The sequence below is a fragment of the Eulemur rufifrons genome, chromosome 19 (assembly GCF_041146395.1).
Source record: "Eulemur rufifrons isolate Redbay chromosome 19, OSU_ERuf_1, whole genome shotgun sequence".
NCBI lineage: Eukaryota > Metazoa > Chordata > Mammalia > Primates > Lemuridae > Eulemur > Eulemur rufifrons.
Window position 1 is genome coordinate 82254061 of NC_091001.1, and position 16207 is coordinate 82270267.

Here is a 16207-nt window from a genome sequence, read left to right on the forward strand (position 1 = left end):
AAATAAACATTACTAGATGAAGTGTATGCACTGAGAAATGAACTCTTTAAGGTTGGAGAACAGTTGTTATTTAAAGTCTATATAGAAGAAATGCTGACACAATATTTACACTAAGGACAGGGTTACAAAGCAGGAATTCATGTTTTTGAACCATAAAGAGAAAGAATACTGATAAAAACAAATACAAACATGTATATCACACATTTTCAGGGATGAAATGATGTATATAGGTTATTAAAAATGGGTTCTGAACTACATGATTATCTTTCTGATTGATCTTCAAGTAATTCAGGTACAAGTCTGAAATGAAACCATCTCAATATTACCATGGTAACTTTGAACAAGAATATGGTAGAGAGCACATGAACTTGTTCAGTTACTGTGACCTAACTTGTAAAGAAAGATAAATTATAGCATTTGAAATGTCTCACACTATAGTAGGAAAGATCATTTCATTAAAGAAACCACAGTAAAATTCTATTTCTTAGAACAGTATTTAAGGATCTGAAGACACTGGTAAATTACCAGAATAGTATTGTCAATTTTTATAAAAGGTCTTTGACACTGATGATTATAGTATAATAGTTACATAATGCCTTACAGATTATATATGTCACATCAGTTATAGACAATTCTAGAGATGATAATCTATTAAAGTAGTTCAAAGAGAGTCCCACAGGAACCTCTTTTGAAATCACTGATCTCAACTTACTAAAGATATGGGTGTACAACATAAGTGGAAACATTTTCTACTATTCATATGCAGATGAATTTCATTCTAGCTCAGAAACATTTGGAAAATTGACATTGCACGTGACTTCAAGCTATTAAATGTTAGTGATAGCATTTTACAAAAACACAGTGGCTTTCAACATGTGACAGTTTGTGTCTCAAGTCAAAAATGGACAGTGATGTGTAAGAAAATCAAATTATATAATAAAAATCCCTATTACTATTGTGGAATAAGCTGTTTCTTCCCACAAAGTCAGTGATGTTTCTGAGATCATAATGTTCACTATAAATTTAAAAGGATTTCTTTTTCTACAGCACTTAGGCAGGTAACCTGTCTGTTCTTAAGACTGAAGTTCCTTGGGAACATGCTGAAAATTCTGTTCTCAAGAGTGTTAGAACCATTTGCACTACAAATAATTTATGAAGTCCTATTTTGTTGCAATAATCAGATAGCTTGCTATCCACTCAGATACTCATCAGCTTTGGTTTTCTTGCAGTTAGTAAATGTGCTTATTTGAAGCTGGGTGCCCGGAATATTAGAGGCAAGATACTTTATATGTGGTAATGGGAGAATATAGAATAAATGAACCTAGCTAGCACGTACACAAATCTGCGAGACTGGGAAGGCTTCTTTAAGGTAACCCCACCTTGGAAATGATCCTGGAATCCTGGTTGTCCCCTATTCATGAAGTTGTGGCCTGCTTATTGTTAAAATATCTCCTTAAATTTGCCTGTTCTTCAAAAAGTAACATTAAAATAAATATGTCAGTCTTGGGGGAGGGGGTTGCTGATTAAAAATGCCCCATTCCAGAGTGATTCAGAATCTCTGGGTGTGGGGACCCAAGAAAGTGAATTTTAAATAAGTACTTGAGGTGCTTCTTCTGCCTCACTCTTAGAGTAAAATCATGATAACTGCAAACCCAATTCCAGTTTCCTACCAGCTACAGCTGAGAACCCCTTATAGAAGGACTGCATCCAACATGGATGCTCAATTTTATATTTAAAACCATTACCAAATACTCCTGCTTTCATATTCCTAAAAACATGCCAAGCAGAAACTTATACATGTTGAACTTAGTATACACTACTTAAACATGTTAGAAGTAGGTAGTAGAAGATTCTTTTATTTTTAAAAAATATTACATGTGGTTACACAATTTTTTTTCCCTTTAAAAGATTTCAAAATACCCAGGGAGTTGCACTAGTACAAAAAATTCAGCTTTTAATAAATTACACATTTTAACTTTCTTCACATATTGCCACATATTGCCATAGTTAATAAAATAATCTTACTTGTATTTGGGAAAGAAGAAATAAATACACAATAGTTGAATTAGGTTCAAGAATCAAGCTCAATTTGTTTCCAAGACTTGGAAGAACTTCTTTTGTATTGCTCCAGTTCCTAAAACAGAAATACATATGACTTTAAGAAAAATCAACTTTAAAAATTCAAGTAGGCACCTTAAAACTGCCTTAGCATTTTTTTAGATATAATAAGGTATCTTTTATAGCATTATCATTCTCAAGATTCTTGACAATTGGCCAGGCACAGTGGCTCACACCTGTAATCCTAGCACTCTGGGAGGCTGAGGCGGGAGGATAGCTCAAGGTCAGGAGTTCGAGACCAGCCTGAGCGAGAGCAAGACCCCATCTTTACTAAAAATAGAAAGAAATTAGCTGGACAACTAAAAATATATAGAAAAAATTAGCTGGGGGTGGTGGCACATGCCTGTAGTCCCAGCTACTCGGGAGGCTGAGGCAGAAGGATTGCTTAAGCCCAGGAGTTTGAGGTTGCTGTGAGCTAGGCTGACGCCACGGCACTCTAGCCCAGGCAACAGAGCGAGACTGTGTCTCAAAAAAAAAAAAGATTCTTGACAATTATTTTGTAGAGGATTATACTTAGGATTGATTTTCTAGAAACAGAAAATCTTCAGAGTTTCTGTGTAGTCTCAGTGGTACTTAGAGATGAATTTATTAGAGTTTCAGATGAAATTATATACTATATATAATAGTAGATACAAATTGTCTTTCAACTAACAAAATAGAACATTTGTCATACTTCAGGTATTTAAAAGTGACCTCTTTCTCCTCTTCTCTCTCTTCTCTTTCCTCTTCTCTGAGATGGGGTCTCACCCTGTCTCCCAGGCTGGAGTGCAATGGCACATTCATAGCTCACAGCAGTCTTGAACTCTTGAAGTTGAATGATCCTCCTGCCTCAGCTTCCCAAGTAGCTAGGACTACAGGTGTGTGCCACCATGCCTGGCTAATTTTTAAAAATTTTTTTTAGAGACAAGGTCTCAAACTCCTGGCCTTTAAGCAATCCTACTGCCTCAGCCTCCTGAGGTGCTGGGATTACAGGCGTGGGCCACTGTGCCCAGCCAGTGATCTTATTTTTAATTGTTTATTATTAAGCTCTTGTCAAAAACTTGATTGAAGTTAGAAAAATATTTAAAATGTATACATCCTTTGATCTAGTGTTTCTACTTTTAGAAATTTATCAGAGAGATGAATTTCTATTATAATAATAGAGAAGTGCACAAGGATATAAATAGAAGGATACTCATTGCACTGTGTATCTCAACACACAATTGGAAACAACTGAGGTATCTTCTGGTAAGGACTGATTAAATAATCAGTGTTCACTCACATGTGGCTTCCAAGGCAGCCGGCAAAAAGAATGATGGTTATATGTGCCACATGAAAAAAGCATATAAGTAGGGATAAGGCAGGATACTTCCATCTTCTATTTTATATACTTCTATATCTTTTGAATTTTTTTCACAGTGAGTATATGTTAACTTTAAAATTCATAACATAAATTTTAGTGGCGGTGGAAATCCTGCATGAGACAATTGACATGCAAGAGATTATCTAAGAAATTGGGGCCGGGCACGGTGGCTCACGCCTGTAATCCTAGCACTCTGGGAGGCCGAGGTGGGCGGATCGTTTGAGCTCAGGAGTTCGAGACCAGCCTGAGCAAGAGCGAGACCCCCGTCTCTACTAAAAATAGAAAGAAATTATCTGGCCAACTAAAAATATATATAGAAAAAATTAGCTGGGCATGGTGGTGCATGCCTGTAGTCCCAGGTACTCGGGAGGCTGAGGCAGAAGGATTGCTTAAGCCCAGGAGTTTGAGGTTGCTGTGAGCTAGGCTGACGCCACAGCACTCACTCTAGCCCGGGCAACAAAGTGAGACTCTGTCTCAAAAAAAAAAAAAAAAAAAAAATTAACCATACAAAGATTATTATTTTGAAGAGGCAAAAAACCAAAAAAAAACCCAACAAACAAAAAACTCTGCAAGATAAGACAATCACCACCCTTTGGCTAACATAATTGAAGTTCATGGTTGCTATGAAAAGAAAATCCATTCTCATTTTCAGAAAAATTACAGATTGTCTCTTTCATACCTATATTCAAAGTTATTAAAATTTAAATGTTATAAGTTTCAAAACTGTATACAGACTTTGGAAGAATTTTTATAGTAATAACTCCAAAGTAGTCTATACAGCTTGGTTTATTTTTCTAACAAAGTTAATTCAGTTCACTGGTTGCTACCATTTATGGTTTCAAAGATTAACTCATAAAGAATAAACAAATAGGTTATTGCAAATTTCATCTTTAACTGGAAGCGCTGAATTATTTTTACCAATGATAAAGGTGACCACATTGTTTTGAGATTCTTTGCCAGTAGTAGTTCCTTTTCTACGGATGAAAAACTGACAGAAAAATGGGGCTGGTCACACAGCCCATGCCAGAGGGAGAATAAGGAGTCACTGGTAGACTACAGAACTCACCAAGGCCACTAGATCTTCAATATTGTTATGACATGAACTCCAAATAATATGATGATGTTTTAAAGGGTTAGCAAGTAAGAAGGTTTTCTCTATGTGATAATTCTTTGTGGCTGCTTTCCTGAGCCATTGTAAGAGTGAAGACAAAACCAAGGTTTCCACCCTGACTCCTAAAAATCTCTAAAGTTCTCAAATATTAATGGGCCAGTCTTATAATGCTTAAAACAGCGTCTTCAATAAAAGATAAGAACATTTTTCTCTAAACATGTGAGTCTATGTGTTTAATTAAATTATAGGCCTAGGGATTATAAAAAAAGTTGATTTTTAAAATCAGGAATTCAAAATAGCTATCTGTGGTTGGCCAAGAAAATCTTAAAAATAATTGTTTACTGAAATCTTTTCCTTTTTTTTTTTTTTTTTTTGGCTTTCTTTAACAAAAATATAGAAAAGAGATAGAAGGGCTCAGCAAGTGCTTGCTATATTCACATTATGCCCTTACAATCAGCAATGTTTTAAAACTAGAGAGCTTTAAAAAAAAAAAAAAGTAGAAAATACTGCTGAAGTATTTTTTTGTGCCAATGGGAAGTTTGGCAAAAGACAGACCTTTGAATAATTAGAGAAAAAAAGAGAGCTAATTAGGAAAGACCTTTAGTCTGCTGTGAAAAGGGTCTTCCTACCAATCCGCTGACCTGTGAGGGTTGGTTTCACAGGTGGTGAGAATCTCCATGCATCTGTGGGGACTGAGAGCAAGAGGGATTCTGGCAGCCATTTTACTACAAAGACTTACAATAAGATATTATGGAAAATTGTGGTGAGGTGTATCCCACACATAGGCAGGATTATTTAATATAAGTGTGGCTCAAATGAAGCTCTTCTGGGACATCTTTCTTGCCTAAAGAGTTAATGAGACTTGGGGCTTTTTTGAAGGCTTGAGTGTTGGAGGAATGGAATGGAACTCATGAGTTTTCCTCTCCATCCTAAAAGGGACTGCTCTGATTTCACTGACAAGGCTTAAAGGCTCCGAAGCTCTTTTCTATTTGTGATAATTATTTAGGTCATTAATAATGGGACTTGGGAATGGAGAGGGAGTAGAAAAGAGGCTCACATCTGGTCTCCTGCAGGCTCAGGGCCAGCCCTCCACCCATATAACTGTATTATATTTTAATGAAACAGGATGCCCTCTCTCCTCCCAAGAAGTACAAGAATCAGAAGTAACTCTTTGGGTTAAAGGTATGCAGGCATATATCATGCAGTCTAGACTTTTTAAAACATATACAGCTTGCTTTTTTTTTTTTGAGATGGAGTCTCACTCTCTTGCCTGGGCTAGAGTGCCGTGGTGTCAGCCTAGCTCACAGCAACCTCAAACTCCTGGGCTCAAGCAATCCTCCTGCCTCAGCCTCCCAGGTAGCTGGTACTACAGGCATTTGCCACCATGCCCGGCTAATTTTTTCTATTTTTAGTTGTTTGGCTAATTTCTTTCTATTTTTATTAGAGATGTGGTCTCACTCTTGCTCAGGCTGGTTCGAACTCCTGAGCTCAAGCAATCCTCCCACCTCAGCCTCTCCGAGTGCTAGGATTACAGGTGTGAGCCACTGCGCCCGGCCTACAGCTTGCTTTTGAGCAAGGACACATTCTCATAAAGTTATGGAAAACCCTGAGGGAGATCCTTAAAATTCAGAAGTAGCTAAATCATTCTTTTCTTCTAAATGAATATTATTTTTGTTCCAAATATTAAATCAGATCAAATCTAAAGATTATAATGCTATTTTCACTAAAAATGTTATATAGCAATAATCATACTAAGAGATCAAAAAGATAGACAAATATGAAGAAAGTGCTGTAGACAACTGGCTAGATTTTCCTCTAATGCAGATGAATTCTTCTATAGGCTGCATCAATAAAACTGGCAGTGACTATTTTGTCTGTATAAAAATGAAAATGTATTTTAAAATGTTGAGAGAGAATTCAATAGGAATCTTCCAAAATTAATCTATAGAGAATTCTCTCATACTTACGTTAGACTCTCTATATATCAGCACTCAACTGGAAAAAAGCTTAAGGTTCCAAAACTACTTTGAGAAAGCATGAAGTAATATTCAAATTTAAAATTTTGGATAGTAGAATGTCAAAGTTTGGATTTAGATATTAATTAAGTAACTGAGCAACACTGGTAATCATCAGGGTATCTTTAAAGCAAAAGCATAAAAATTATGTTAAGGTACTATGTGTGCAACCTGAAACCAGTGAAATTCATCTACTAAAACAACAGAAATGAAACTGGTTTAGAGGCAAAATTAGGATATTATAGCTTTCCAGGTAAGTTAAAAAAAATCTCTCAGCCAAGAGGTTGTAGCAACCGGTGAACTGGTAGCAGTGAGGTACAAGAGTTGAGTGAAGAAGGATATGGATACCTTGGGGTTACCTTCCATTTCCACACAAAATTCCTACGGTTTTAAGTCAGTTAGGGAAAAAGATTTGAATGTGAAAACTCATGATGCTCAGAAATACTCTAGTCCTTTAATAATGCCTGTGCATGTGAACTTAATAAAGTGATTACTATGCAATATAAACAGATACAGTTATCTACAATGGCAGTTAATCATTGACTGCTAGATAAATAATAATCCAGGGATGACTTCCAACTAATCTCTACAGCCAAGCTGCATACGTAATAAAGGTTACATGAGGTCATTTTACTGTTTCTACAACATGCCTCTCACTTTGCTATAGCTACAAACAAAACCCTCTAGATATTCATGGCACATTTTTGAAAAGTTTTCTGGACTATGTTTAAATAAAGTATTTTGTTTACTTATTTGAGGGCCCCTGAAGGTGAAGGGCTAGTGCTGAGAAAAATACCCCGTCACTGCTGTCAATGAATAGCTGTCTTCAGGTTACCCTTGTGCCAGAGGGTTACAATGTGCCTGCCCAGGTTACACTGCTCTACGAATCTTGCCTGAGAGGTTGTCAGTAATATCAGGTTACTCATATAAGGACAGGTTCTGCACGATGTCTTATTTTATCGAACTGAAGAAAATCTATGGTTTTTTTTTTTTTTTTTTTTTTTAGAAAAATCCAAGTATTTGGGTCATGTTGAATTTATCAACTCTTGCATTCTTACGTCAGACTTGTATATTCAAATGGGACTATCTAGGCAGATACAGAATGGTAGTTTCTGCTTTTAAGTATTTTCCTGAGAGATCCTGGGTTCTGTCGTGATGTCTGTGTCCTTTCAGACTGAGTGACTCTTAGCTGGACAAGATAATTTTTCTGGTATAAGAAAAGTATAGGTACATCTGAATGTCCTAATCAAAAACAAAACTTTTCAGATAACCCCATAAACCAAAGAATTTTAGGACTAAGTGGCTCCTCAGCAGTGAGGTAAGAGATCACCACCTATCTTAACTGCGGGGAGTTAGCTACCGCTCCCAGCAAAGAATCGGGTCACTCAGGCAGGGGTCGTTGCAAAGGATGAAAAAATAATAGAAAATAGAAATAAAACAACACACAGAGGCAAAAATACAGTTTATAAAGAACAGATTTATGAATATAGAAAAAGCGAGGGTGCCCGGGGGACCCCAAAATATCCCTGTGAATTTTGAAGCCAAGACTGAAGTTTCACATCAGTATTTATAGGTACAGTGATCAGTTGCCAGGGGTAATAGATTTACATAATAACAGGTAGTTCGTTTTAGGTTCAAAGTCTCCCAAAAGGCTTCTGTAGATCCCTTAATTAACTCTACCTATGTGAACAAATGGTTACAAAATCTTTCTACGACAAACTTTTAAGTTCTCAGATAAAACTATCCACTTTAGCAGAAAAGTTAAACAGAGACATAGTGGCTCCGTATTTTATCTAGTTATTGTGTCAGTCGGAAGTCAAGCAAGAGCTGTCCCTTGGGCTAATTGCTTTTAGCCATAGGTGTCTGTCTCGGGCAGCACGTCTTTTGGATCAGCTCCCAGTCCCGTGGCTCCATGCCAACCTGCTTTGTCATTCAAAGCAGGCGAGAACCACAGGCTTGAATCTGCAGCGTCACCTTAGAATGCAGCTGCTACTGACCATTGAGGCGCCCTCCTGAGGCGAGGCAGCTTTTGATATGTGAACTAACACATTCACATATTCCTTCAGGGCAAAGCCTGGCAAAACTCCTGAAGTCATTTCTGTCTCTAATATTATAGGGGGCATTTCCATAAATCAATATTTCTTAGGTGCAACACTTAACATATAGTAAACTGGAAAATCGAAAGAGGATATGTGAACATTAAGTCATCTCTGGGTGGTGGAATGACAGGTGATTTTTAAATTTCCTCTTTATGCATATTAGAATTTTATTTTTTTCTATAGTGTAGATATACTTTTAAAATAATTTTAAAAGTAAAAAATAAAACACTAAGTAAATATATTGAGAAAAATGTAAGGAATTCCCAAGGCATTTCAGATTTTGTGATAAAACTTGGATAAAATAAGTAAATGTTTAAGATAATACCTGATCCTTCTGAATTCTCATCTCATCAACTTCGCTTTCAGCATACTGAGGATCTCGTGCGGGGTCCTTGATATCTTTTAGTGTGTTGATACTCTGAAATTACAATTCTCCAAATCATTTCATGCCCATGACCCAAAACTTTCAATGGCTACCATCTACCTAACAAATCAAGCTCCCATTCCTCAGCCTGGGACTAAGGGCTCTCTACCATCTTTTGAGCTTTTATCACCACCACTGAGGGCCATTTCAAATTCCACCAGGTACTCTTGCTTCCTTCCCCTTTCTTATGTTTCTCCCTTCACTAGCAGCCAGAGAGCTCTGTTTGAAAGTGAAGCAGCAGGAATCCTGTCTTACTCATTTAACCCCCACAGTACCTTATTTACAATAGATTTTTAGCAAATGTTTAATTGATTTTTGAGCATGAGAGATAAAAACAAAGTTATCATAATAGGCCCTTTGGAACTTTTCCCGTAATTGTTGAGTGGTGCTAAAAATTCTTGCTTTAAAAGAATTAGAGATATATACCTTTGGTGGGAAGAGCTTTTCATACACTTTTTTCCACAACTCCATTGGTGAGTGGGCATGCAGCTTTCCAATGTCATTATCAGGAACAGGAGGAGATCCTAAAATTGGAAGTTTTACTTCAAATGGCTGCATTGATTAAAACATTACAAACTCTATGAATAAAATACATGACACTTATAAAAGTATAAATCTTAGATCACTCATTTTTCTTTTCCCTAACGGTAGTCACCGTTAATATTTACCCCTACCCAGCATAGCAAGGCCACTGGAACAGATTCTAGTACTGGAAGAAGGGGAGGCAAAGAGTAATGGACAAACTGTAATACTTATTCTCTACACCCTACATCTATACCTATCCTATTAACCAGTATTTCCAGTTCTTGGTATTTACCTCAGACATACTTGCATATAGGTACTGTATTAAGGATTTCACACTGTAGCATCATTTGTATTAGTAAAAAATTGACCACAATCAAAGTATCCATCAATGTGGATAGTGCACTATGTTACTATGCATAGTCATGCTTTGTTAACACTATCCAACAGTTAAAATAACAAATAGACCTACATATAGCATTAATATGAAAAAAGCACTAAGGCATATTGAATTAAAAAGGCAAATTTCAAAATGGTAGATATAGACTGATACAATTATGTTAAAGAAAATAGTTTTTTTCTAAACCACATGCACACTTACGTAAATGCATAAGGAATTGTCTGGGAAGATACATATTAAACTTGCTCCTTATATGTACTATTTTAACTTTTTACAAGGAAAATGTCCTTATGTATTGTTTATATAATTTAAATTAATTTGAAAAATTTTTAAATTTGCTGCCACTTCCTGACCATTTTCAATCTATTATATAACCTGAGATTTTCCATTCTTTCTATTTCCAATATCTATATTGTTCACCAAAACCATTTCACTGTTGATCTTCCAGGACCTCCTTACCACTTTGGTGGAAAAGACATTATGCAGCTTTGCCAAGTTTCATTTCTACTCCTGTGTGTAGGTGTATGTATGTGTGTGTATTAAGTTCTATACAATTTTATCAACTGCACAGGTTCATGTAGCTACCACCACAGTCAAGACACTGACTTAGTTCCATTACCACATTACCGTAAGGATCCTTGTGTTGACATTTTATTGACACACCCACCTCCTTCCCAACCCTTTACCCGGCCCCCCCCCCATAGCCTTGTCCCTACCCTCTGAACCACTTATCTGCCCTCCATTTTAAAAATTTTTTCATTTCAAAAATTTTGTATAAATAGAATTATTTTGTATATAACCTTTTCTGATTGGCTTTTTTTCATTCAGCATGATTTCCTGGAGATTCATCCAAGTTCTGTGTATCAATAGTTTGTTTCTTTTTATTGCTCATAGATGTACCATAGTTTGTTTAGGCATTCACTTGTTGAAGAACCTCTAAGTTGTTTCCAGATTTTTTTCTTTTGTTTTTTGTGTTCAGACAGGATCCTGCTCTGTTGCCCCAGGCTGGAGTGCAGTGGTGTGATTATAACTCACTGTAGTCTTGAACTCCTGGGCTCAAATGATCCTTCTGCCTCAGCCTCCTGAGTAGCTGGGACTACAGGTGTGTACCATCATGCCCGGCTAACTTTTTTCATTTTTTTTGTAGAGACAGGGTCTTGTTATGTTTCCCAGGTTGGTCTTGAACTCTTGGCCTAAGCCATCCTCCTGCCTCAGCCTCCCAAAGTGCTGGGATTATAGGCATGAGCTATTGCACCTGACTGTTTCCAGTTTTTGACTATTATCAATAAAGCTGCTATGAACATTTGTGTGCAGATATTTGTGTGAATGTAAGTTTTCATTTCTCTGGAATAAATTTCCAATAGCACAATTTCCAGATCATATGGTACTTACATATTTAGTTTGATAAGAAACCATCAAACTGTTTTCTAGAGTGGCTGTACCATTTTACATTCCCACCAGCAATGCACAAGTTGTCTAGTTTCCCTGCATCCTAGCCAGTATTTGGTAGTGTCATTATTTTTTATTTTAGCTATTCTGATAAGTGTATAGTGATATCTCATTGTGGTTTCAATCTGTATTTCCTAATGACTAATGATACTAAACACCTTTTCACATGTTCTGTTGCCATTTTTATGTCATCTTCGGTGAAATGTCTGCTTATGTCTTTTGATCATTTTCTAAGAGGACTGTTTATCGTTGTTTTTAAACTGTTGATTCTTTATATATTCTAAATACTAGTCCTTTTTCAAATATGCAGCTTGAAAATATTTTCTCCCAAACTATAGCATGTCTTTTCATCCTCTTCATATGGGCTTTCACAGAGTAAAAGTTTTTAATTTTGATGAGGCCTAAGCTCCACGACTTTTTAAATTCAGTAATTATCAACTCTCTTCTGACCTGCAACTGTTCACATAGGCAAAAATATTCCATCAGCATTAGCTATCAGTACACACAGTGATTCTCACTACTACTGAAATTAAGTTGGTGCTAATGATAATTACAAAAAATTGTCTCCATGACTCATTAAGCAAAACCACCTCTTCCTTTCATTTCAATTCAATCTATAATCTCATTACAAAGATCTCTGCATTTGAAATCAAGTCATCTTTAGCTTGTAAGAGTAATACAGGATGGGAAATGCAAAAGTAAACTATTGCTCATTAGGGTGTTAAAACCAAACCATGCCACCCCCAGAGTATAGAGAATTGCTAGACTCACAGATCTTGATAATGCAAAAAGCTTCTGTGGGAAGATAAGGGGCTTTCTATATAAACTCTTAAAGTTTCTTTTGATTCAGAAGCCTGTGGAGTCTATGAGTCTAGGGAATACATTCTATTAGTCATGCAAGCTATTTATGTCATGAAAAGTTAAGGCGTACCTAATTGGTACAACTGTGTTCTTTCTGGTTTATTCTATCACTTCAATCTTTCTTATATTTGACCCTTGCCCATAATATGGAACTTTAAATTTCCAGACTACTCTATGCTTCTGGTTTCTTCTAAACCCAAGCACCTAAAATTTAAAAGTACCTAGAAATCAGTGACAGAAAGGAAATACATGCAAATATTTTTAGTGGAACAGGGATCAGAAATCAGTCTCTTATGTGGCAACATCCCTTCCATCACAAATATGTTGATGTGATGCATGCTGTACCAATATTGGGTATACAAATAAAGACCTAGGAAATAACAGCAATGATAATGAAACTAGAACTAGTGGTATGTTGGAAACAAAGTGAACATGGAGTAGGATAAAATCAATAAGTAATTAAAAAGAGACTGAACAATCTTAATAAGTTCACCAACCTATTTGACTTAAAGAATCCAATCCTGCTGTGATAAACAGTGGTTTATTCTGATCCACACATATTGATTTGCTATGTGGAGAAGAAAAAAGATTCTAAATAAGTTTAGCAGTTGAATATACTTTAAGAGTTTATAAACATGAGAGCCAAGTTTTACATCTACCCATGGATGACAGCATTGCCCCAAATGAATGAGTGAATATCAATTTAAGTGATTTCAAAAATTAAATATAGCATGAATAAAGGCTTTACAGGAAAAAAGTGACATACCCACATTACCTTAAGTCAAAACCAAGAGAAGTGGCAAGGCTTAGAAGATAACATACTAAAATTTTCAAATCCATTTCAAATCAATATAAGAAACTTATAATAGAGGGAAAGCTACTAAAATGCGGGAAAAGAAGTAAAAGAAATCTAGGAACAAGTGTAATAGTATCATTATTCTATTCCAGTGTCAAACTAATTATTATATATCATTTTGGTTGTAACATTTGAGAACTATTTAAACAATATAAGAAGCAGGAGATAATATGAAGTTATCCCTTTGAGAACAGCCATCTGGGACAGTTTCCTGGTCAAGAAACAAACAACTGAGATGAGAACAATAATCAGATAAGACAACACTGCCGAAATAAACAAATAAATAAAAAGATATAAAAAAATATTTTAACAGTACCTTTTGTCAATGCCAAATGCCAACTGGTTGATAACTCCACGTATTTTTAGTAATAGAGCTTCTGATTTACTGGTAAACTGAAAAAAAAAAATCAGGAGAATAAATTACATGCTCTGTTTTCAAATCACAGAAACAGGTAACATAAATATGGCTTTGAATAAGTATGGATTGCAGAGAGAATTACTATCTACTTGCCCAGCAAATACTTCTGTTTGAGTAGACAAAACAAAACCTGAATAAAGAAATCTTGATAAATTTGTTTTAACTCATTCTTCAAACTTCATGGGTGCATGATGTGGAAAGGACTTGTGTTTATGTGCTAATCATTTCAGCGACTCACACAAATTGGTCATAATCATAGTCAGAGAACTCCTTAAAAATTTAGGCTGGGTGCAGTGGCTCACGCCTATAATCCTAGCACTCTGGGAGGCTGAGGCGGGCGGATCATTTGAGCTAAGGAGTTTGAGACCAGCCTGAGCAAGAGCAAGACCCTGTCTCTACTAAAAAAATAGAAAGAAATTGTCTGGCCAACTAAAAATATAAAGAAAAAATTAGCTGGGCATGGTGGCGCATGCCTGTAGTCCCAGCTACTCAGGAGGCTGAGGCAGGAGGATTGCTTGAGCCCAGGAGTTTGAGGTTGCTGTGAGCTAAGCTGATGCCATGGCACTCTAGCCCAGACAACAGAGTGAGACTCTGTGGCAAAAAAAAAAAAAAAATTTATGTATGTATGTATGTTTATGTGGTATGTGTATGTGTGTGTAAACATATTCTTACTATTGTCTAAAAGAAAATTTTCCAAAATGCAGTTGGGTTGGTTAGAAAATAAGAGGTATACATCAAAAGTAACTTCTCCATCCAAGGGCGTATCGCCACCTTCAAAGCAGTCAATGTGGCAGCTGCAGACTGGTCCAACAATACTGATACTCACTAAAATGATTTTTAAACTTCTCTTCTGAATTCCCTTTGGAGCCTGAAAAATAAGCTACTGAGTATTTTCAGTGGTAGTATATAATTAGTGGATTAATATGTTTTTTCTTTTTTTTAAGACAAGGTCTCACTCTGTTGCCTGGGATAGAGTCCTGTGGTATCATCATAGCTCACAACAACCTCACACTCCTGGGCTCAACCCATCCTCCTGCCTCAGCCTCCCAAGTAGCTTGGGACTACAGGTGTACTTGACCACACCGGCTAAGTTTTCTATTTTTTATTTTTTTATTTTTATTTTTTTTGAGACAGAGTCTCACTCTGTTGCCCAGGCTAGAGTGCCGTGGCATCAGCCTAGCTCACAGCAACCTCAAACTCCTGGGCTCAAGCAATCCTCCTGCCTCAGCCTCCCGAGTAGCTGGGACTACAGGCATGCGCCACCATGCCCGGCTAATTTTTTCTGTATATATTTTTAGTTGTCCAGATAATTTCTTTTTATTTTTAGTAGAGACGGGGTCTCATTCTTGCTCAGGCTGGTCTTGAACTCCTGACCTCAAGTGATCCACCCACCTCAGCCTCCCAGAGTGCTAGGATTATAGGCGTGAGACACCACACTCAGCCTAATTGGGTAATACTTTGTTCCAGGCCCTGTGCTAAGCATTTCACATGTATTCCCTCTTTTAATTCTCACAACCGTATGAATAAGGTGCTATTTTTCTCCATTTTACCATGGAGGACTGTAAGGCTTAAGTGAGATTAAGTGACTTGCCTTTTAAAATCACATGTCTAGTAAATAGTTGCCCTGAGATTTGAACCTAGGAAGCATGACTTCAGAATTCATGTTTTCAACATCTATAACAAACAGCACTTTTCTTATTTTTTAAATTTTTATTTATTTATTTAGAGACAAAGTCTCACTCTGTCACCCAGGCTAGAGTACAGTGGCCTCATAATAGCTCATTGCTCTCTCATACTCCTGGGCTCAAGCAGTCCTCCTGCTCTGCCTTTGCCTCTAGAGTAGCTGGGCTACAGGCACATGCCACCATGCCTGGTTAATTTTTCTATTTTTTTGTAGGGATGTGTGTCTCTTTGCTCAGGCTGGTCTCAAACTCCTGGCCTCAAGCGATCCTCCCCACTGGGACTCCCAAAGTGCTAGGATTACAGATGGGAGCCACCAAGCATGGCCTAAATAGTACTTTTTAAAAGTAAAAACAATTAACAACAACACATTGTTAAAGTTTTTGTTTGTTTTTCTTTTCTTTTCTTTTTTTTTTTTTTGAGACAGAATCTCACTGTCTTGCCCAGGCTAGAGTGCCGTGGTGTCAGCCTAGCTCACAGCAACCTCAAACTCCTGGGCTTAAGCAATCCTCCTGCCTCAGCCTCCTAAGTAGCTGGGACTACAGGCATGCGCCACCATACCTGGCTAATTTTTTTTTTCCTATATCTATTTTTAGTTGTCCATATAATTTCTATTTTTTTAGTGGAGATGGGGTCTCGCTCTTGCTCAGGCTGGTCTCGAACTCCTGAGCTCAAACGATCCACCTGCCTCGGCCTGCCAGAGCACCAGGATTATAGGCGTGAGCCACGACACCCGGCCTGTTTGTTTATCTTTCAAGGGGATACATTCTAATTCTTTTTTTTATTTTTTTTTATTTTTTATTTATTTTTTTTTGAGACAGAGTCTCACTTTGTTGCCCAGGCTAGAGTGAGTGCTGTGGCGTCAGCCTAGCTCACAGCAACCTCAAACTCCTGGGCTCAAGCGATCCTCCT

At 36.9% G+C, this 16207-nt stretch overlaps 1 protein-coding gene across 3 annotated transcripts in view; it reads right to left on the reverse strand.

Annotated features, from left to right (window-relative positions):
* Positions 1–1415: 1415 nt before the first annotated feature.
* Positions 1416–16207, reverse strand: part of DYNC2LI1 (dynein cytoplasmic 2 light intermediate chain 1) — a 35805-nt gene continuing 21013 nt past the window's right edge. For 2 of the 3 annotated variants that reach the window (XM_069494590.1, XM_069494593.1), the window contains 5 exons: positions 13514–13590; positions 12839–12909; positions 9536–9633; positions 9011–9103; positions 1416–1463 (listed from right to left, as the gene is read on the reverse strand). In XM_069494590.1, coding sequence (XP_069350691.1) covers positions 1416–1463; positions 9011–9103; positions 9536–9633; positions 12839–12909; positions 13514–13590 — 387 coding nt within the window. Of the gene's footprint in view, positions 1464–2071; positions 2135–9010; positions 9104–9535; positions 9634–12838; positions 12910–13513; positions 13591–16207 lie in introns of those variants that run through there. The other variant, XM_069494591.1, reaches the window with a different exon arrangement.